This window comes from Ctenopharyngodon idella, chromosome 2 (assembly GCF_019924925.1).
Source record: "Ctenopharyngodon idella isolate HZGC_01 chromosome 2, HZGC01, whole genome shotgun sequence".
NCBI classification, from domain to species: Eukaryota; Metazoa; Chordata; class Actinopteri; order Cypriniformes; family Xenocyprididae; genus Ctenopharyngodon; species Ctenopharyngodon idella.
This window is the reverse complement of record NC_067221.1, coordinates 11,697,775-11,720,205: the sequence shown is the minus strand read 5'-3', so window position 1 is coordinate 11,720,205 and position 22,431 is coordinate 11,697,775. Positions and strand designations below refer to the sequence as shown.

Below are 22,431 nucleotides of genomic sequence, written 5' to 3'. Positions count from 1 at the left end.
TCAGTTACTCATCCATCTTAGGCACACTCAGGCACTGATTTGTCATGCTAATTACAAAATGGCAAATATGACATCATGGCCATTTGGCGCGCCAGCGTTGACTGCTCTCTGATAGAAGAACAAAAAAAACCTAAATTCACAAAGAATGTTTTTAAATATTACCATAATAACACTTTAGACCTTCCTGTAAAGACATTGTAGATGGCACATGACTGTTAACTTCACAGTTAGTAGATAAGAATGTGGTCCATATAGCTCTCATGGGTGATTGGGACAGAGTTTTGAGCTGTCTGCCTTGTTTAAAACACCCACCCTTTCTACAATCCTCCTCTATCCACAATTGTACCTTATCACATCTTCATTAACTCCCGCTCTTGTCCACCCTCGGTTCCTGTTAGGATCAACACTAATGAACATGTTGATCCTAGTACTGTCTCACCATCTTCCACCTTGTCAGTGAACCCCACTTGAGGATTTCCTCCATGCTGGTGTGGCGTACACCTTCATTTACCCTGTAAAGCTGTCTTTCAAGCCTCACTATGTTTCTTTTTTTATTGACTCTTCCTCCTCTTGCCACTGCCCTGTGTGTTTCTTACCTGCTCCTAATGACTTCTCTGTAGTTTCTGGCTCTGTTTTCCCCTTTCTTTTGATTCTGCACCCTTGTATAACCCCGTGGTAAGTGGGACTTAAAGCTCATTTTAAGGATGATGCCCGCTCTTTTCTCTGAGCACTGCCTTGTCTGTTTATCTTGACTGTTCTTTTCTAATTTTCATTTCTTATCTTTTCTCTCTGTCTGTATCTCTTCTCTTTTCTCCTCTGCCTACCTGCAGGTGAGTGAGGTGGAAGTTAACGGGCAGATCGAGGCAGTGTGTGAGAGTGTGTTCAGTGAAATGGAGTCGCAGGCCGTGGACGCCCTGGACCTGCCCATGCCCGGGTGCTTCCGCATGAGGAGTCACAGTTACGTGCGTGCCATCGACCAGGGCTGCTCGCAGGACGACGAGGGACCTTTACTCCCGGCCTCCCCCCCGAGGACCACTACTACTGTCAGAACTATCCAGAGCAGCACAGGTCAGCCTGCAAGTGCATACTCCGTCTGTCTGTCTGTCTGTCTGTCTATCATACTTAATGCGTGTTTAATAACTCATCAAACATGTTCCACAGTTTAACAGCAGTCGACTGCATTGTATGACAATAACTGATTTAGCTGATTTGAGCGATAAGTTTGGGCTTTAAAGGGTTAGTTCACCCAAAAAGGAAAATTCTGTCATTAATTACTCACCCTCATATCGTTCCTAACCCGTAAGACTTTCATTCATCTTCGGAACACAAATGAAGATCTTTTTTATGAAATCTGAGAGCTTTCTGTCCCTCCATTGACAGCAACTACAACTTTGACGCTTCAAAAAGTTCATAAAGAGATCGTAAAAAGTAGTAAAAACGAATCCATATGAATTGAGTGGTTTAGTCCAAATTTTCAGAAGAGACACGATTTCTTTATATGATAAACAGATTGAATTTAGGCTTTTATTTACATAAACATTGATCAACTCACACATTGGTTGTGGTAAACGTCTTACAGGTTTGGAAAGAAATGAAGTAATTAATTATAGAATTTTAATTTTTGGGTAACCCTTTAGGGGAAGAAAAGTGCACCAAGGAAAGAAAAGTGCACCAATGAGAAAGGAAGTATCCATCTATTTCTCTGTGTTTGTTCTGCCATTTTACTGGTTTATTAGTTTGTCTGACGTTGGGGCAGCACGGTGGCTCAGTGTTTTGCACAGTCGCCTCACAGCAAGAAGGTCCCCAGTTCGAGCCGAGTCCTTTCTGTGTGGAGTTTGCATGTTCTCTCCGTGTCAGCGTGGGTTTCCTCCGGGTGCTCCGGTTTCCCCCACAGTCCAAAGACATGGAAGTTGGACTGGATATGCCAAATTGTCGTAGGAGTGTGTGAATGTGTCCCAGCACTCTCAGTGCTGGGTTGTCTCAGGATCAAAATGTGTGTGTGAAACGGACCCTGCAAATGAGCGGGAATAACACTAGGAAGATGGATAGATGGTTGGATTGGTTTGTCTGTTCTTCTATCTGTGTATCTTTCTGTCTGCTGTTCTATCTGTCTGTCAGTCATTTTATCCATTCATCTCTCTGTCTGTGTATCTGTCTATCTGTCATTCTGTCTGTCTGTTATTCTGTCTGTTGTTCTATCTTTATACTTCTGTCTGTTGTCATTTTATCCATACATCTGTCTATCTATATATCTACCTATCTATCTGTACATTAGCAGCCCACTCTATCAGTATATAAAACTCTCTTTCTTGTATCAAGGAGGCTGTCTGCAGAAGAATCAATATTCATTTGTTGTTGTTTTCTCTGTGGGTCACATGTTTATCCTCAGAAGCCCTGACAGGCTGTGTCTGATTTGCTTTTTATTAGCACTGTGAGGCAATTGCAGCAGTAATGGGGAACTGAATGATTAAGTGAATTTGAATGATTTAATCTGATGTATAGAGAATTATTGCCTGTGTGAAAGTAGGCTATCATGTTATCGTGCAACATATAAAAATGGAAAATTGAGTATCTTTATTATTTATACACAAATGTATACACATTTGCAAATGTAACTGCTCAGCATTCAAGCTGAGATTTGAAAATATTCTACAAATAAGATTTCAGGTGACCAACAGCGATCCAGATGCCAGGCAGGATGTGTGAACTCAGTGTGACCTATGTCTGCTTTTGCTCTGGGATTTTCTTTAATCTGAAACCCCAGTGATCACTAATCCACCTCCAGCATCCGAACCCAGTTTGATTTCATCACAGTTGACATCTTCATAAAAAAGTGCCACAGTGTCTCAAAAATGCAAGGCTTCTGTTTACTATTGAACTAAACCTATTGGTGAAGCCTGTCTGTTCTTAATGATGTTTTAACCCTAGTTTAAATGTTATTTTTAAAGCCCTATTTGCACAATCAGTCATGCTGTTGATCGCTAGAAAGCGTTTCTGCCGTTGGATGCCCTGACGTTATTGGTGGGCTGTGTAACTACCTATTGTTTTGAAGATCTGATTACAACTGTATTGCCAGTAAAAATAAGACGCCAGTCTATTTTGACAAGGAATAAGTTTTATTTTTGCAGGGGGAAGCATTTGGATATAGCAGCACTGCATAATACATCATATCATGAACAAGATGAACGATTATCAATGCATGAATCCAACTCACTCAGAATGCAGACAACTTCTGCCACAGTTTTCCACACTTTTTTTATTATTTTATCATTTTAAGTCATGGAGCTTTTTTTGTAATGATGGTGATTTTAAGCAAAAAAAGTGAGTGCCTTGTGTTTGATAAAGCAAAGTCTTAGCTTAGCTTATTTAGTTTTAGCAGAAGATTGCAACATTAAAAAAAATGTGAAAAATCAATATCAAATTGTATGAAACAGATCAGGTACAGAACAGTGAAATGAGCATTAATGTCTTACTGATACTCGACTTCAATATCTCACAAAAAAAACTAAAGCTTCACCGAGAGTCACTGGACAGTAGTTGCTGAAAATCACCAATTCTTACTGAAATGAATTGGTGATTTTGAGAATAACTGAAATGAATAACTTCTGATTGCTTTTGCTGCAGGTTGATGTCAGCATGAACGGGGTTTAAGTTTGACTGTGTCTTTTCACACTGGCAGTTTGTTTGGAAAAGTCCAAGTATGTAATACTTGTCAGTAAAAACATTAAATGAGAGATTATCCACAACGCTGCAAACTTTGACATGTTGAATTTTAATAAATCAGGACGTTCGGAGAACTGTTTGATGTCGTAATCCCTCATTGGATGTTGCATTCATTCTATATGGTGTTGTTTCGACAGTGCTGCAATCTTTCTCTGCACTAGTAATGCAGATTTGAGTGCTGTGTTCTCCACTCGTGTTCTCCGAATGCCTGGGGCTAGTCAGAGAGCCAACATATGGCCACCAGCCTCAGTGCATCTATGGAGAGAAGACAGCTGGCTGAGGAGGAGGAAAGTAAGGAAATGTGAAAAGTTTCTTGAAATCTTATGGGATAACTTTTAGGGTCTTACATTAGTGCTCATGTCACCTGTGGGCTGGTTTAATCTAATGGAAATGCAGGCCTTTTAACCCCATCTTTGAGTCACAGCTTTGGTTACTGCCATTGGATCAAAACACCAGGGAATACAGACTGTCAGAACTGACAAAGTGTTATTTCAAAGCTTTAATTTTCATGCCATCCCTCTTGAAAAGCAACTAGACCTTGTTTACGAGGAGATTTTAAGATTTATAATTAGATGCAGTGTGGTCTAAAGAGTTGTCCCTTAGATAAATATGGAGGCAGTGATGTTTAAAGACACACCAGTTTCATCATCTCATCTCACCCAGTATAATCCACACCGGCAGCCAGGATTCTTCAAAAACATTTTATGACTGTAGACTAACAGTTTTTTTTTTTTTTTTTTTTAAACAATGTTGATTGTGTTGATGGGTCTGTTGTTGGCAGTTCATTTTAGTTTCATTCATTTTTTTATTTTTAAGCTTTAAACATACTAATTTATGGAGCCCATTGTCTTATGGGCAAGGCGGTTGCATTTCAGGTGACATGAGTCTGAATCCCGGCTCATTGTCCTCTCTAATCTCGTCCCTCTCGTCCCTCAAAAATAAATCTTAAAAAATATACTCCTTTTAAAGGTTATTGTTATTATTATTTATAATTTATAAGACATAATCAGTGTTAGGTAGGGGTGTAACGGTACACAAACATGACGGTTCGGTACATACCTCGGTATTGAAGTCACGGTTCAGTGCGGGTTCGGTACAGCGGGGGAGAAAACTAAACATAATATTGCTGCTTTTAGTTGCTATTTATTTTTAGAAATAATAATCAACACTCAAATAAAAAAACATGTAAATTGCACATAAGAAATGTTTTGCATTAACTTCTAAATCTAATTATAAAATTAAAATATGATCATGTTACTATCAACAGTTACTATCATAACTTGTTTTCATGACAAATTTATTTGAACATATATTAAATAATTAAGACAGTACTAACAGGTAAAGTAAATATAATAAATATATAAGGTTATATAGTGCATATATTTAGTGAAATGCTCTCCTCTAGAGTTCATTTCTTTAGTGCTGTGGACACTAAATGACTTGGCTGAGGTAAATGTAATGCTATGTGAGATATTATTCTCGAGCTGTTTTACTGATGTCTTTCCACAGTTGAAACACTGGTTGAGAGACAGGTGAAGTGAATAACACTGATTATCTCTTCATCACGGCACCTGTTAGTGGGTGGGATATATTAGGCAGCAAGTGAACATTTTGTCCTTAAAGTTGATGTGTTAGAAGCAGGAAAAATGGGCAAGCGTGAGGATTTGAGCGAGTTTGACAAGGGCCAAATTGTGATGGCTAGACGACTGGGTCAGAGCATCTCCAAAACTGCAGCTCTTGTGGGGTGTTCCCGGTCTGCAGTGGTCAGTATCTATCAAAAGTGGTCCAAGGAAGGAACAGTGGTGAACCGGCGACAGGGTCATGGGCGGCCAAGGCCTATTGATGCACGTGAGGAGCGAATGCCCATGTGGTCCGATCCAACTACTGTAGCTACTATATCTCAAATTGCTCAAGAAGTTAATGCTGGTTCTGATAGAAAGGTGTCAGAATACACAGTGCATCCCAATTTGTTGTGTATGGGGCTGCATAGCCGCAGACCAGTCAGGGTGCTCATGCTGACCCCTGTCCACCGCCGAAAGCGCCAACAGTGAGCATCAGAACTGGACCACGGAGCAATGGAAGAAGGTGGCCTGGTCTGATGAATCACATGTTCTTTTACATCACGTGGATGGCCGGGTGAGTGTGCGTCACTTACCTGGGGAACACATGGCACCAGGATGCACTATGGGAAGAAGGCAAGCCGGCAGAGACAGTGTGATGTTTTGGGCAATGTTCTGCTGGTAAACCTTCGGTCCTGCCATCCATGTGGATGTTACTTTGACACGTACCACCTACCTAAGCATTGTTGCAGACCATGTACACCCTTTCATGGAAACAGTATTCCCTGGTGGCTGTGACCTCTTTCAGCAGGATAATGCTCCCTGCCACAAAGCAGAAATGGTTCAGGAATGGTTTGAGTAGTACAACAATGAGTTTGAGGTGTTGACTTGGCCTCCAAATTCCCCAGATCTCAATCCAATCGAGCATTTGTGGTGAACAAACAAGTCCGATCCATGGAGGCCCCACCTCGCACCTTCAGGGGTCTAGTGGAGTCCATGCCTCGACGGGTTAGGGCTGTTTTGACTGAAAAAGGGGGACCAACACAATATTAGGAAGGTGGTCATAATGTTATACCTGATCTGTGTATCTATGGCTGAGAGATTACACGTAAACATATCTATGCATAGATCGTCTGTTCTTCTTCTTCTGCGCTTTTCCTGTTGTGGTAGTTAGCAAACAGTATTGCATTACTACGTACACCCCCTTCTGGATTGGAGTGTGGATCGCCTGTGACTGACTGTATTCGTCGTCTGACTGTATGCAACGAACCGTGACGTCCGTACCGTGACGGTTCGGGGCGAATACATGTACCGTTACACACCTAGTGTTATGCAGCTGCATATTTTATTATTAAAATATATATTTTCATTTTTTCATATCTGTTTACATTCAATTTAGACATAACCGATTCATTAATGCCTCTGCAAGATGGAAATTTTGAAAAAAATGAAAAATTTTGAACGCAAGATATGCAAACAATGAAAAATGACTGGTTTGTGTAGATTGCGGTGGCGTTTGTGTCACTCTGAAGCTAGCTGCTGAAAGATGTGTGACGTCGATAATTAGAGATAGTGTGTTGCTCTACATGGGATGCACCTGTCAGCTGGAGGCAGATATAGTTTGGTAGGGCTGTGCAATTGATAACTGCCATTTGTTTAAACTTCACATACTGACAAAGCTCAGAAGGGAGCAGGAGCCTGATGTGACGCCTTGGCTGGGTTGACTCTGGCAAGAGATGTGACAGACGTGACCTGACCTTCTATCTGTGCCTGACATTGATTTGAGAGTGAGAATTGCTGTGCATTTGAGTGGTGTTTGTTAGGGTTGAAGCCGGTATGTACCCATAATCAACTGTGTTTGCGTCATTGCCTTTTGCAATCCATTTTACTTCCGTAATACAATATGTATTTGTAAGTGAAACCCCCAAACAGCACTGACTTCAGTTGCATGAACAATAAAAACACTGAGACACTTTTAAAAATATATTCATCTTTGTTCCACAATAGAAAGACATAGAGGTTTGGAACGACGTGGGTGATTGAATGATGCTGTACCACTGGACTGTAGATACAGCTCTGTGTCCAGTCATCCCCATCCAGTGTGGACCCTTCCAGATGTCCTCGCCATGGAGACCCGGCCAGACGAATTATGAGATGGCTAATTGAGGGAGCTGTCAGGGTTGACATTGAGAGGGCACCTACCTTCCCTTCATCCCCTTCAGAACACCACTGTGTGTTCAGACGAACAGAGCGGCACCATCTGCCTGGTACGCAGCAGGCCCTTATCACACGCTGCAATGCTGCCTTTGGGGTAGTGCGCAAAGTCTTTGAAGTGGAGTGTAGCGAAGTTTAGGATTTTACACTTTGTTTATGTTCCAAATGTTCTACTAAAGCTGTTATTCATGTTTATTTTATCATAATAACATGAAGCTTTTGATAAAGTGTTAATGGCTTGGTTTTGCTCTGTATTTGTCTTTTAGTATAACTAATTGACAAACCATTAGCGTGCAATACTTCATCCTCACCACAGGGAGCAGACAATGAGTCTGAAAGCATAATTTGTCTTGTTCTCGGGAACACGCTCAGACGTTAAGCGAGTCATGAATGAACGTGATGGGCAATTTCTTCCATTTATGTCGTCCATTCCCCACTATTACTTTAATAAAAGGCATTCCACTCTCGTGCATGAATGGGCAGCCTTTAAATCCTCTGTCGGGAGACAGATTCAGTTAGATGATACAAACTCTTCGCTTTGCATCAGTAAGGTTAAAACATTAAACCTTGGAGCGTGTGTGTGTTTAGACAACAGTGTTTGCTTATTTTCAGCATTTGCAAATCTTAACATGAGCCTGAGCTTTACAGCGCGAGCAGAGGATTCCGACCAAGAGAGGTGGTGAAGTAAAAGGCAGGAAGTTTAGAGAAGCAGCCAGGGGTTAGATGTTGACAGGTGAGTTGTTACAATGTCGAGCATTTGTTTGCACAAAGTTGTGCCGTTTTTTAAGGCTGACTGCACAGACCACTCCGATGACGCTTTAGCTGTGACGTCCCTCAGGCTTCAACTGCAAAATCCTCCCACTGTCTCTAAACTGAGTTCCTGGCCCAGCATCAGCTATCATTTAGACTCATAGTCAAAGGATGGAGGCTATTTTAGAGCTGTCCTCAGTCTGTGTACGCCAGGAAAATACCACAGCTGCCGTTGCTGGAACTGATGATCAATGTTCCCCTTAAGCTACACGAGTGTGCAGCCTCACAGGTCCAGTGTAGAGAGAAAAAGAAATTCATACTTGAAATGCGTGGAAAATAGCTGGATGTCTTAAATCAGAACTAAATGTATAGGCAGTGTTTCATCTGTAGTCCATCCGCATGCCCATTGATTTTTAGTATGGAACTGAAGCTGTGGGGAAAACTTAGCTGCGGAAATATGCAGCGTTAGGTATTTCACAAGATAAGGACTGAATACTGGAACAGTTCAGTTCATAGAAGCACCAACCAAGTGTTTGTAAAAGTTAATTATTAATATTTATTAATTAATTTAAGAATAAAATATTTATTGCTAATAAATTTGACTTAATATTTCACAATTACAACTTTGTTTCCTCTAATTTTGATTTTTTTTTTTTTCTCCTATTTGTGACTTTGTTTCATTTAATATCTCAAAATGTGACTTTGTCTTACAATTGTGACATTATTTCTCATAATTGTGCCTTTTTATCTTACTATTGTGACTATATTCTATTGTGTGACTTTATTTCTTGTTATTTTACCCATTTTGTTTTTTTTTTTAATTGGATGGATTGGAAGGCCATGCATTATTTATTTATTTATTTTGTCAGCCGTGAAGCATTACCATTTCCACCAGGTTTTAACATGAATTTTAATGCATCTTTTGTGACCATTTGTGTTCATATTTCATCAAGACCCTCCCCTCTTATTTGGCTACACTCTATATCACTTTCATGGGATTATGAATACGATTTAAGCTAGGGGTGTAACGGATCATAGTTGATCCGTGACATGTACGGACCAGGCCCCACGGTTCGGCACGCATGTGATTCACTGATCATAGAGTGAAAATTTATCATTTGCAAGTCTTGCCCATTTAAACATTCAAGTGATTTTAAACCATTCAGGTGCAAGATGAGGCGAAAGAGAACTTAATTCGGTACTCGCACTCAAAGAGCGCACACGGAGAGCCACGTTTTAGACAGCGTGTGAAAACACATACACTAAATTATCTCAAAATACCCTTCTCAGCATGTATTCTCATAAACACATTAGGTTATGTCTTGTGAACATAAACAGTTCATAAAGAAATCAGATGAGTGTCATCATGTTGGAATCCGTAAAATTAGGTCTTAAAGTGACAGCAGCCTATAAATACCTGCTGCTGTCTGTCATTAATGTTAATCAAACTTTAATTATATACAGTACTTTATTTATAAATAATAATATATATTTATTTATTTAATTATTTAATTTATACAGTGAACACTATGCAGTGTTATTTTACAATTAATTATTACTTTTCTGAACCTGAATACTACTATTAGACTTTATTTATAACTTTGTTCTGTTGTATTTATTTATGCTTGTAATTTGCGTATGTGTTCTTATTTATTACTGACTGTTCACTTGCTTTAATAATGTTTGAACTTTATTAGTTAGGCTATAGTTTTTGCTGTGGTATTGAATAAGTACTTAAAGTGTAATTGATCCGATCCGTAATATAAAAACCATAATATGATTCGAACCCTAAGTTTTGTGATCTGTTGCACCCCTAATTAAAGCCATGTTACGCTGCTTACGAGCAAGCGGGAAAGGAAATTAATGTAAAAGGATAAAAGTAGTTAGTGATTTCAGTCGTAATCTGTGTTTTGGTACAACGCAGTGAAGTTTGAATCGATTGTTTTGGCACGCTTTCTGTTAGGTCAGTTGGGCGGCACTTAGGCAGTGTTTTGTGGCTGTTCAAATGCATTCGACCACATGAGCATCTACACAATGAAAGCAGTCCAGCTGAATGCGTTTTCCACTACCACTGGAAGTGATCAAAAGTGGACAAGCTCAAAACGGTTTAGATCCCGTTTACACCTGTCCGCTTGTGATTGGATCGATTAAAAAAACGCATTGTGATACCAAGTTTAAACAAGGGCCTTTGTCATGATTTTTGTTGTGATGTTGGCATAATCTCGACAAAACAAGTTTATAATTATTATTCTGATACTGTTAAGCTGATTATTATTTTAGCCTATCATGGTTTTGCCAAAATGTGATAAATAGTTTATCTTTACCGTATTACATAGCTAAAAAAATTAAGAATTGAAGTGTTTTGAATAGGCATTTTGTTTAATGGAATTTATTTATAAAGACACAGTATTCAGGTAGATTGGGTGTTTCTGTTCAGGTGCCAAAGGGATCTGCCCAATTTTTCTCAGCAAGAACAGAAATCAGAGGAAGAATTGCTGATGATACAGTATGCCTGTTATTCCGAAACTCCCCATTCTCTGGTAGTGTTGAGCATGGAATCCAGCAAAGTGTCTGTGGGGATATGTGTGTATGTGTGAGGGGTGAAGTGTGATTGTACATGACGTGCATGTAATACTGGTGCGGGCTGAGCTCGAGGCTGAGATATGGATGGGATAATACTGCTGCTGGAGAAGAAGGCCTGTCACAGTCACTCTTAGTTGATGCCTGACTCATATATACACACACAAACACACACACACACTTAAACACTTTCACAAGTGCAGCAGTGGGAAGCGAGCATTTATCAGTGGAAGCTGTGACGACGCTCTGCCACATTATTCCACATTTTCAGACTGGAGAGTCGCTGCTTGGATGGCTTTGTCAGCTTCTTGTTATCTGCCTTGGTTGAGGAAATTATTCTCCATTCCTTTCCTTCGTTCTTTTGTTATTACTTAGGAGATATTTTATTTTATTGCTGACGAAGTGATTGAGTGAGGATTTAGAGTACAAATACCTTTGCATATTCATACACACATTCGCAGTGAAGATCATTTTCAGGGCAGTGTGCCAGACACAGGAGTGGACAGTGTGTCTGATTAGGCTTCACCTGAGTTTATTTTAATGTGACACTTGCTCAATCATGCGGTTTCTTGTTTAGCAGTAGCTTTGCTTACCAGATTAGGTCTAGTAAGCAACTTTAAACTGTAAATTGTGTATTGTGTATTGAGTGCTATGCTATTTATTTCAGTTTTTAAGTATGGAATATTGAATATATGATATAATATATATTATATTAGTGGTTGTTTGTTCCCTCTTCTCTAGTTTGCTTCTTAATCTATTTGCAGTGGTAAAGGTATTTGAGTAAATGTACAGTGGTGGTCAGAATTATTGGCACCCTTGGTAAATATGATCAAAGATGACTGTAAAAATAAATCTGCATTGTTTATCCTTTTGATCTTTAATTCATAAAATTAGCAAAAAATATAACCTTTCATTGAAGGAAATTAATTGAAAGTGGGGGGAAAATCACATTATGAAATAAATGTTTTTCTCAAAAACACATTGGCCACAATTATTGGCACCCTTTTATTCAATACTTTTTGCAACCTCCTTTTGCCAAAATAACAGTTCTGAGTCTTCACCTATAATGCCTGATGAGTTTGGAGAACACCTGACAAGAGATCAGAGACCATTCCTTCATGCAGAATCTCTACAGATCCTTCTGATTCCCAGCTCCGTGTTGGTGCTTCTTCTCTTCAGTTCACTCCACTCATTTTCTTTAGGGTTCAGGTCAGGGGACTGGGATGGCCATGGCAGAAGCTTCATTTTGGGCTCAGTAACACATTTTTGTGTTGGTTTTGATGTTTGCTTTGGATCATTGTCCTGATGGAAGATCCAACCATGGCCCATTATTGGATTTCTAGCAGAAGCAGTCAGGTTTTGATTATTTTTTTTATCTGTTGGTATTTGATAGAATCCATGATACCATGTATCTGAACAAGATGTCCAGGACCTCCAGCAGAAAAATAGGCCCACAACATTAGATCCAGCAGTATATTTAACTGTGGGCATGGGGTACTTTTTATCCATGTGTGCACCAAACCCATCTGGTGGGTTTGCTACCAAAAAGCTCTTTTTTTTTAGTTGCATCTGACCATAGAAGCCGGTCCCGTTTGATTTTTCTTCAAACCCTCCCAAACAACTTGTGGGGATGTAGGTGCTGTTTGACAATTTTATTTTTTAGGTTTTCTGAGACTCAAGTCTCAACTAATCTCTGCAATTCTCCAGCTGTGATCCTTGGAGAGTCTTTGGCCACTCAACCTTTCCTCCTCACCGTGTATTAGGACGATTTAGACACACATCCTCTTCCAGGCAGATTTGTGACATCTTTAGTTGATTGGAACTTGTTAATTATTGCCCTGATAGTGGAAATGGGGATTTTAAATGCTTTAGCTATTTTCTTAGAGCCATTTTGTATTTTGTGAAGCTCAACAATCTTTTGCTGCACATCAGAACTATATTCTTTGGTTTTACCCATTGTGATGAATGACTAAGGGAATTTGGCCTTTGTGTTTCCTCATGTTTATACTCCTGTGGAACAGGAAGTCATGGCTGGACAATTTCATGTTCATGATCACCCTGGTGTGCTAAAAAAAAAAGTAAATATGAATGGGAATATACTTCAGAGATATTTTACTCATAACAAATTCTAGGGGTGCCAGTAATTGTGGCCAATGTGTTTTGGAGAAAAACATTTATTTCACGATGTGAAAGGTTAGATTTTTGCTATTTTTATGAATTAAAGATCAAAAGGATAAACAATGCAGATTTATTTTTACAGTCATCTTTGATCATATTTACCAAGGGTGCCAATAATTCTGACCACCACTGTAATTAGTTACTCTACTTAAGTATATTTTTGGCTACTTTGTACTTTGACTGAGGATCATAGCAACTTTTACTTTCTGCTTGACTACATTGTTGAAAAAGTATATGTACTCTTTACTTCAATACATTTGTAATGAGTAATGCAGTCACTCATTACATTTTGCATGGCAACTTTTTCTGCAGCAGTTTATTTCTGCTACAAAAGAAGCGATATCGCCATCTATAGAGCATTGAAGGTACTAAATGTTGTGCGTTTTTGCCCTTACCAAAGTCCCTTTCAAGGAAAGTCTGATTACTCGACGGCCATATTTGCAACGCCTCCAGGGCATCTAAAATCTGAACTAAAATCTGACATGAACTTGAAAATCTCCCATAAATGTTGGTTTTTACGCTCCAGTAGCTTATTTTTCAGGCTAGACCAACCAATGCACATGTGCATTCATAAGCGCATGTCTCAGAAGACTGACAGTTTCTATAGCAACCGGAGCTTCTAACTGCAGCTGAAGTGATGCAATGACTTTATTAATCAGCGATTGGCTTTATTTAATTAAGAGGCAGGACTTTTTCTGCCATATTGTGCATTGTACTTACTCCCATTCATAAGTAATATGAGTCTTTTTTCAATGAAGGTCTTGCCCTTACTTACTCGCCCTTACTTTATGCGAATGTGAGTGCATTTGCTTGTAGTTGCTGAATCACAGGTGTTTTATATATGAGATGAGAACAACGTCCATTTTGACTTGTCATTATTTTATTTTTCCGTTATATTGAAGAGACCTTTTTTGAAGGATATTGGTTTACTTATGCCCTTTTTGAGCACTTGAGACTTGACTAAGACTTCAGTGTGTCTGCTGTGCCAACCTTGATTTTTTTTTTTTTTTTTTTTTTTTCGGCAATATTGATGTGATCAGTTATATTTAGATTTTAGAAAATAAACACGTGATTGCTGTCCTCACAGATCAACTGTTTCTTGTTTTTCACTGGCATGTCTTTTAGGAGTTGAGGGCTAGTGCCTACATTCAGTATGAGCAAAATATTTAAGTACTGTTACAATCAGATACTCTAAGACTTTTACTCAAGTGGTATTGGAATTGGTAACTTGTATTGGAGTCATTTTGTGATATGATTATATTATATGAAAAAAGGGCAATAAAATGCCTCAAAGGAAGACTATATGTGCTATATTTCAAGTCTTTAGGCCATGGAATAGCTTTGACTGAAATTATATATGGTGTGACATCAGTGACCAGCATGCCTAACATACATTACATTATCCATTGCATGTATATTTCTTTTAGCTTTTATTTTAGTCTGCACACAGTGTTCATCATAAGATTATCAGCAGTGTATTGTGTAGTAGAAGTCAACTCATTGCATTTTGTTCAACCTTTTACCCCCAGACTGTGAAAATCTGCAGATCATCCTCATAAACCTAATATCTTCTCTATAGAGTCCAGCTGGAGACTGTTGCTGCAGTCGTTACATAAAACCTGTCACTGTTACTGTTTGTATGTCATTTTACTATATTAAACACAAGGCAAAAAAGCCACCAGAATAGTGTGTGAGTGGTTGTCGGACAAAGTTTTGCCCTGGGACCCATAGTTTGGCTGGCACTTGACCTTTCTTCTCATATGGCCGCCTGTGTATTTTTTTAGCCAGACGGCTTGTGTTAATTGCCTCTCATGGGGCAAAACGACAGCAAGCACTCTCTTTTCCCTCTTGAGCTCTCTCTTTTTCCTCTCAGGTCTCATTTGGGAAGAATTAGACCGCATTAAACACTTTGGCAGCTTTAGATATCGGAATGAAACCCAAAGATTCCTGTCCAGGCCGGATTGCTTCTTTTTGTGGTCTTAAAAATCAGTCAGGATTATGCTGATTAGCCAAGCGTATACGACTCTGTCCTTGAAAAAGATCCCACATTAGGGGATGTTAAGGGCACTCAATATGCATGCGAATACTTGCGATTATGGATGTAGAGTATAATTCATTATGATGTTTCTGTATGGCTGAAAGACCATTCGCCTGAGGAAATGGAGGTGGGTTAATTCTGTCAGTTCGTCATGTGAAACAACCCTGTCAGGGTGTTTAAGAACATGAACGTGGAGAGAGCGGCCTGCCATTGTAGGAGAGATGAGTCGGCGGGCTCAAATTGATTTTTCTGCGACCGTATCATTCACCTTGTCCTCTGAGCTCAGGGTCAGAGAGCGGCAGACACAATACAAATGCTGTCAGTGACAGGAGGTCAAGGTTTAAATGCTTAAACACATTTTATCATCTTTCGCACACAGTGATATGCACTAGTCTAAATGACCAAATCTGCACATAAGAGGAAACTATGTGTGATATTTTAATGAGTGTAACAATAACAGTAATCCTACTGAGGCTGAAATCTGCTAGCATAATGTTAACATGATGTATATCTCATATTTAGTAAGCAAATATGTCATCATATGCTCTTTCGGGAAGCTAAAAGCATTACACGTTTTTGTGCAAGTGTGTATTTACTCCAACTAACAGCAGTAATTAAAACTGTTAAAATATATTAAAATAATAATAAGCTGTTGCTATCATTAAGGCTTTATTGCTGTTAAGTATCAGATATTTGTGTGTTCCGACACCATCACATAAAGAGTTTTATCAGAAACATCTGTTCCTCTTCTTTTGGAACAGTTACAGTAAATCCAGAGTTGATTGAGTCTCACATTTTGAAGGTTTTCCTAACAGGCTCTATATGATGTCTGTTATACAAAACCTTGTAAGGAATGAAGTCTTTAAGCGTTCTGGCTGGCAGGCCAGAGGAGACACTGACTTGAGCAGTGCCTGTATGTGTGGGTGTGTTTACACTGCACATCAGCAGGAGTGCTAGCTCAGCCCATCTCTTCGCTTTACATTTACATTTTAGTCATTTAGCTGACACTTTCCATTAGTATAGATGAGAAGTGGAGGAATTAGTAAGGCAAATATAGGATGTTGGAGCAGGTTTCCTGCGTCTTCCTCAAGGGGGCACTTGATGGCTCATGTTGGATTGGTGTCTGAGTCATAATGTATGTCCCTGCAATCTGGGTATAAAAATGGTAATTTTGTACAAGTTTATTTTTTTATTGTTACTGATCATTTATTTAATTACCGGAGATGGAAACTTGAGTCTGCGACTTGGACTTGAATCACACTTAAGTTTTAAAAAAATAAATGACTTGCAACTTGTCTTGTGAACAACTGACTCGAGACTTGACTTGGACTTGAAGACAGAGACTCGTGAAAAACACAAGTCATTTTGGTATGGCATGATTATGTTCTTTACTACCTCACATGACAGCATGAAACACAGCATTTTATGATTCATGCTTTATTCATTCATTACCTATCAATATGTGCTGCAAGAAACACTGAAGACACACATATTCATTGCCCATTGGAAAAGTGCTGTTATATAATGTATATATTCCAAATGGTATAATGTTACTATATAGTTTGAAAGTAATAGTTTTTTATTGTAAATATAAATTAAATGAATGATTTAAGTAATACTTAATGATTTAAGTAATACTTGTGTGCTTTATTGGACATTTTTGAAGTGGAAATCAGTTTTGATATTTCAAAACACTGTTAATTACAATAACTAGCTGAAAATACTATTGCTAAAAGTAGAACTTGAGACTTGACTTGGAGCCAAAGACTTGAGTCTTGACTTGGACCTCAAAGACTTGAGTCTTGACTTGGACCTCAAAGACTTGAGACTTGACTTGGACCTCAGAGACTTGAGACTTGACTTGGCCTTTAGGGACTTGTGAACATGTCTGTATTACGAATGCCTCTGGTTGGTTCATTGCTACTTGACTTGGACCTCAAAGACTTGAGACTTGACTTGGACTTGGACCTCAAAGACTTGAGACTTGACTTGGACCTCAAAGACTTGAGACTTGACTTGGACCTCAAAGACTTGAGACTTGACTTGGACCTCAAAGACTTGAGACTTGACTTGGACCTCAAAGACTTGAGAATTGACTTGGCCTTTAGGGACTTGTGAACATGTCTGTATTACGAATGCCTCTGGTTGGTTCATTGCTACCAGGGAAAAATTAAGAGGTTCCTTCATGAAGTTGCTGTCTATGTGATACTGCAGTGATATGGACAATAATTAATACCTGAAAATGACACTTTCTGAAAATACAAAGTGATATGTTAAAATCAAGGGGCAAAGATTTGGCTGATTAGCATTGGCCTATTGGCCCCTGCTGGAAAATTCCATGACTACACCATTATGCTTCTGAAAAGCATTCTTTATTGATAACTTTTCAGTGTACCTTTGTATTTTGCCAGCAACATATAAGTAAAAATATTTATAAAATTATATACACTACCAAAAGTTTCAGATTGGATGCATTAATTTGATCAAAAGTACAGTAAATACATTTGTAACATAATTTAAACAAAAGATTTCTATTTCAAATAAATGCTGTTCTTTTGAACGTTCTATTCATCAAAGAATCCTAAAAACAATTTATCTGCTTTCCGCAAAAATATTAAATATAAATGCATCCTTGATTAGCATGAGACTTTTTTCCAAAACATTAAAAAATCTAACAACCCTAAACATTTAAACCATAGTGTTTGTTTAATAAGATCTGTTTATACTGTATGTTGATGGCAAAAAAAAAAATACAGATGTTTAGCCAGTGACTGACATTTCTCCCCAGCTTTTGCTTTTTACGTCACAACTCAAGCACTAGCAAGATAGTCACTACAAAGGGCTTGGGGCTGAGATGTCATGTTCTTGTGGCTTCAGAGTCACATGATATTTATAACTCAAGTGATTGGCTCAAGATAATGTGTGCTTATGAGCGAAGATAGCATTGAGCAGTTTGCATACTTCTGAGGGATCCTTATTCTGCCTTTGAGATGTTTTCTGCTTTCTGCAGGTATTATAGGTATCATTATCCGAGCTGCTCCTGTAACCTCCAGCCAGTTTCATGCTAAATGCTATTCTGTCCACTAATTACCGTATGTGAGTAACCATATGACCATTCCTACAGTATATTAACAGTCTGTCTTTCCTAGTTATTGTAGTGTCATCTATTAGGACGCTTTTGAAAGTAGTTGTCAAACACTCCTGTGAACATCTGTTTTGTTATAACAACAAACGCCAAAGATAATGACACAATCAGCAGCAGTCTCGCTGGTAATTATACAAAAACAATCACGCTTTACAACAATGCAGCTTTACTGATCCCCTGTATCACTACAAACCCAGGTGGACCATGAAAAGAGAGTTGATTAGAGAGGGAGGGGGTGAAATTAGAGGAGAGGATGCCTCTATGACAGAAATCTCTAGAGCTGGAGCAGCATCTGATCTGCAGGCTGTTATCTCAGCAACACACACTGCAGCTCAAGAGCAGAAGTTTGTCCTGAACTTACTAACTAGACTTCCTGAGCTGAAACAAAACATTTGTTTTGGCTGCAGAGTCGTGTGTGAACCTCACTGTGAATGGAGGGAGATGTATGTATGTGAGTAAATGAAGGTGTGAGAGACCGAGATTAAGTCAGTTGAAGCAATTGTGTGTACTTGCACTCTTTGATACTCTGTTGTTTGGGGAGATGGATTCTGCTATTCAAACACATGCCGTGACTTTCTTCGTGTAACTGGTTGTTAAAGAAGCAAACAAGAATGGGCACCTTGGCAGAGAAAATGCGATAAGACTTCCTGTGAACAACACCGTTTTATCTTTAGATTTAAAAGGTAATTCAAGAGGGGAACTTATTAAAGCCTGTTTTCAATTCACATTTATTTGTAAAGTGCTTTTCACAATACATATCGTTTTTAAAGCAGCTTTACTGAAAATGCGTGTGTCTACATTACAATTTAGAGTGATCTGTTATCAGAGGTGACTGTGTCCAAGTAATGTATTTCAGAAATGTACATATACTACAAATCACGCAGTTAGCTAACAATGTATTAATTTAAACAATGTATTAATTTAAGGCAGAAACAATGAGCTCATTGAAGTAATGAATTCATTCATGTTGTTAACAAACTTGTTAAGTATATATAGACAAAAAATCTGCTACATAAAAAAAAAATCATGCTTTGGTAAATCTAATAATCTTTGGTAAATAAATAATTAGGACATAATCAGACATATGGTATAAAAAGTCAATTATGAGAGTCATTATGACAGAAAGTTGAAATTGTGATATGAAGTCATAATTATAAGATAAGAAGTCATAATTATGACAAAGTCAGTATGTCATAATGTAACATAAAATGACAAAAAAAATCAAAATTGACATTGTTGATATCAGAGTAAGTCGTTATGACAAAAGTTTTTGGCCATTCTTTTTAATTATGATTTTATATGTGTTGTTTTTGTTTTGTTTGTTTTCTTATGTGGCAAAAAAATTTGGCCATTTCAGGCCATTTAATAGCTTAAAAAATATTTAATATTGAGATTAAGTGTCATCACGTTGATACTTCATTCATTTCTCTCTCATGATTAAGTCAGAGGTGTTCAAATTTAATTTACATTATTTAATAGATACAATGGCAAAATATAACAAATCAGCGCTGTGCTTTTTAAAAAAGAGAAGTCACTGAATATATGGAGAGAGAGAAAAACCAAAGAGTAGGAGAAAGAGGAAGTGAAATCAGACAGGACATTAACAGCTGGTCTCTGTCTCGCTTTAGCCTGCCCCCTTGTGGTTGTTTTGAAGAAAACAAAATATATATGCCTTGCTCACACAGACTCTCTCGCTGTTTATCTCGCAACACACACCTCTGTCTGCAGCTTCATGCGGCCATCGTTTAGGGATTTCATGTTTACCCGGGTTGTGAGGGGTGTTTCACTCTTTGAAGTGAAGTGCTGGAGGAAATGAGTCAGTGCTCCACCAGCACTGTGTCAAGCAGTAGCACTTCAAGATAACACTTTCAATGTCAACAGATGGCCCACTGATATAATAGGATTCTTCCATAAGTATGTTAATAAGCGAATATTTAATCATGCTCTCTATCAGAAGCTTAAGGATTAAAAATAAAATTACAGTAAAATTAATGCAGTGAGTATTTACCACGATGGCCCCTATTGGTCATATAGCCTAATATTGTGAAAAGATCATAAACATGCATATTTTACACCAATATGTTAATAATTAACTAATAATATATAAACGTATTATTTTAAATTGTATTTTATATGTTATATATTATTGTTTTAGGGATATATTTATTATCTTCTATTGAATTCTATTTCTAATTGTTTTATGCTGTTACTGTCAAGTCATCATCACTGTATTTGTCTTTATCTCTATTTATCTGTGAGACTGTAAGTCAGAATATTGCAGGTTTACCAGTAACGACCACATGGCAGGGGTCTATCCCAGAGCTCAATGATGATTAGTTAGCTTACACTGCTATACATTGGAAACATCCAGAATTTGCTGTTCCATCTTGGGTCCCATCTGTTGCTGGATCGCAGACCATATCTATGTGGCAGCTGAGCTTGACCTGAAATGGTTTACAAGACAAATCTTATACAAATCCATGGTTTGTGAAAGGACATTTTACTGCCAGATTTAAAGTTGTGGCAAAGGCAAAAGATTAGCTCACAGAGTCATGTTGGAAGCGTGGTCTGTTCTGAGTCTTATCTATTATTCCCCATGACTCCAGCAAAACATTCATGGCCTCTTTAATGTGCTTAGCTGTGTGTGTTGCAGGAAACATAAAAACCGCCAGCATAAAAGTGGGCGGCATTGACTTTTCATTCAAGTAATGGCAAGTTACTGCAAGATATGCATTCACAATATATAAGATATTTACATAGAGCTCCACGACACTGGTTTTACATTCAGAAGATTTTCTTTCGTTACATCAGCAGTCAGGATTCTCTGGTTTAGATATAAGATTATCTTGCTGTAGCTATTTTGAATCAGGCCCAGTTCTATGGGGGTGCTAGAGGGTGCTAAGCACCCTCAAACGTAACCAAGAGCACCCTCAGTTGATACTGTAATATATTGGTGAAACAGATTTGGCAAATGCTCCAGAGAATTTTGTGTTTGCGCTCTGGTGAACATCAAATGCATCTACACTGTGTTTCAAATTATTATGCAAGAGACATATCAGTAGGATTTCAGTACAATAAACATTCAGATTTTACTTTTTCAAAGAGAGTGTTTGTTTGTTTTATTTTCCATATCTTTTTAGATAACTGGTATCAATCTCAGACAGGTTCGTTGAGTAGTTTGCCAGGTCTACTTGGGTAAATGGAAACCCTACTTACAGAGGTTGTTCCACATTATTAAGTAAGTCACAGTTCTCATGCAATATGGGGAGGAAGAAAGATCTTACTGAAGATGAAAAGCATGAAATGGTTCAATGTTGTGCAAAAGGAATGAAAACAACTAATATTGTGTGAAAACTGAATGGAGATTATCGAACTATCATAAGATTTGTGTGTGATTTACAGCACGAGAACTCAGTCAGATAAAGGCTTATTAAGGAAAGTTTCTGTCAAAAAAATTAATTGTATTAAAAGGGCAGCTATAAAAAAAAAAGCCAGTGTTGAGCAGCAAACAGGTATTTGAAGCTGCTGGTGTCTCTGGAGCTCTCCATGCAGGCTGGCAGTTGTGTGTAAAGATGCATTTCAGCCACTCCTAACCAAAAGCTCACAAAGAGAAACATTTACAGTGGGTTTAGAAATGCATGAAGACTCATTTTTAAATAGATTTGTTTACCGACTAATGCCGAACTACAATGGATGGTCTAGATGGATGGATTTCTGGATGGTTGGTGAGTGGCCACCACATTTCAACAAGACTGCGACGTCAGCAGGGAGCTGGCGGGTGATGATTTGGGCTGGAATATTGGGAAGTGAGATGGAAGGTCCCTTTAGGGTCTCTGAAGGTATTAAAATGACTTCTGCAAGATATGTGGAGTTCATAACTGGTCATTTTCTTCTATGGTAAAAAGAAGGATTTCTTGTGAAATAAAAAGATTTTCATTAAGGACAACACACTATCCCATGCTGCAAAAAACACCACAGCAATAAAACTGCTTGAAAATGTATTTCTACACCCACTGTAAATGCTTCTCTTTGAGCTTTGGTTAGGAGTGGCTGAAATGCAACTTTATGCACAACTGCCAGCCTGCATGGAGAGCTTCTTGAGACTCCAGAGACACCAGCTGCTTTAAATACCTGTTTGCTGCTCAACATTGGCCTTTTTATAGTCCTTTTAATACAATTTTTTTTTTTTTGACAGAAACTTTCCTTAATAAGCCTTTATCTGACCGAGTTCCCTTGTGCTGTAA

At 38.3% G+C, this 22,431-nt stretch overlaps 1 protein-coding gene across 1 annotated transcript in view; it reads left to right on the top strand.

Moving 5' to 3' along the window:
- The window catches only part of dlgap1a (discs, large (Drosophila) homolog-associated protein 1a), a 78,100-nt gene that overhangs the window by 45,068 nt on the left and 10,601 nt on the right, over positions 1-22,431 (top strand). Inside the window, exon 5 of the mRNA XM_051874706.1 lies at positions 831-1,068. Within this exon, the coding sequence (XP_051730666.1) occupies positions 831-1,068 (238 nt within the window). The remainder of the gene's footprint in view (positions 1-830; positions 1,069-22,431) is intronic.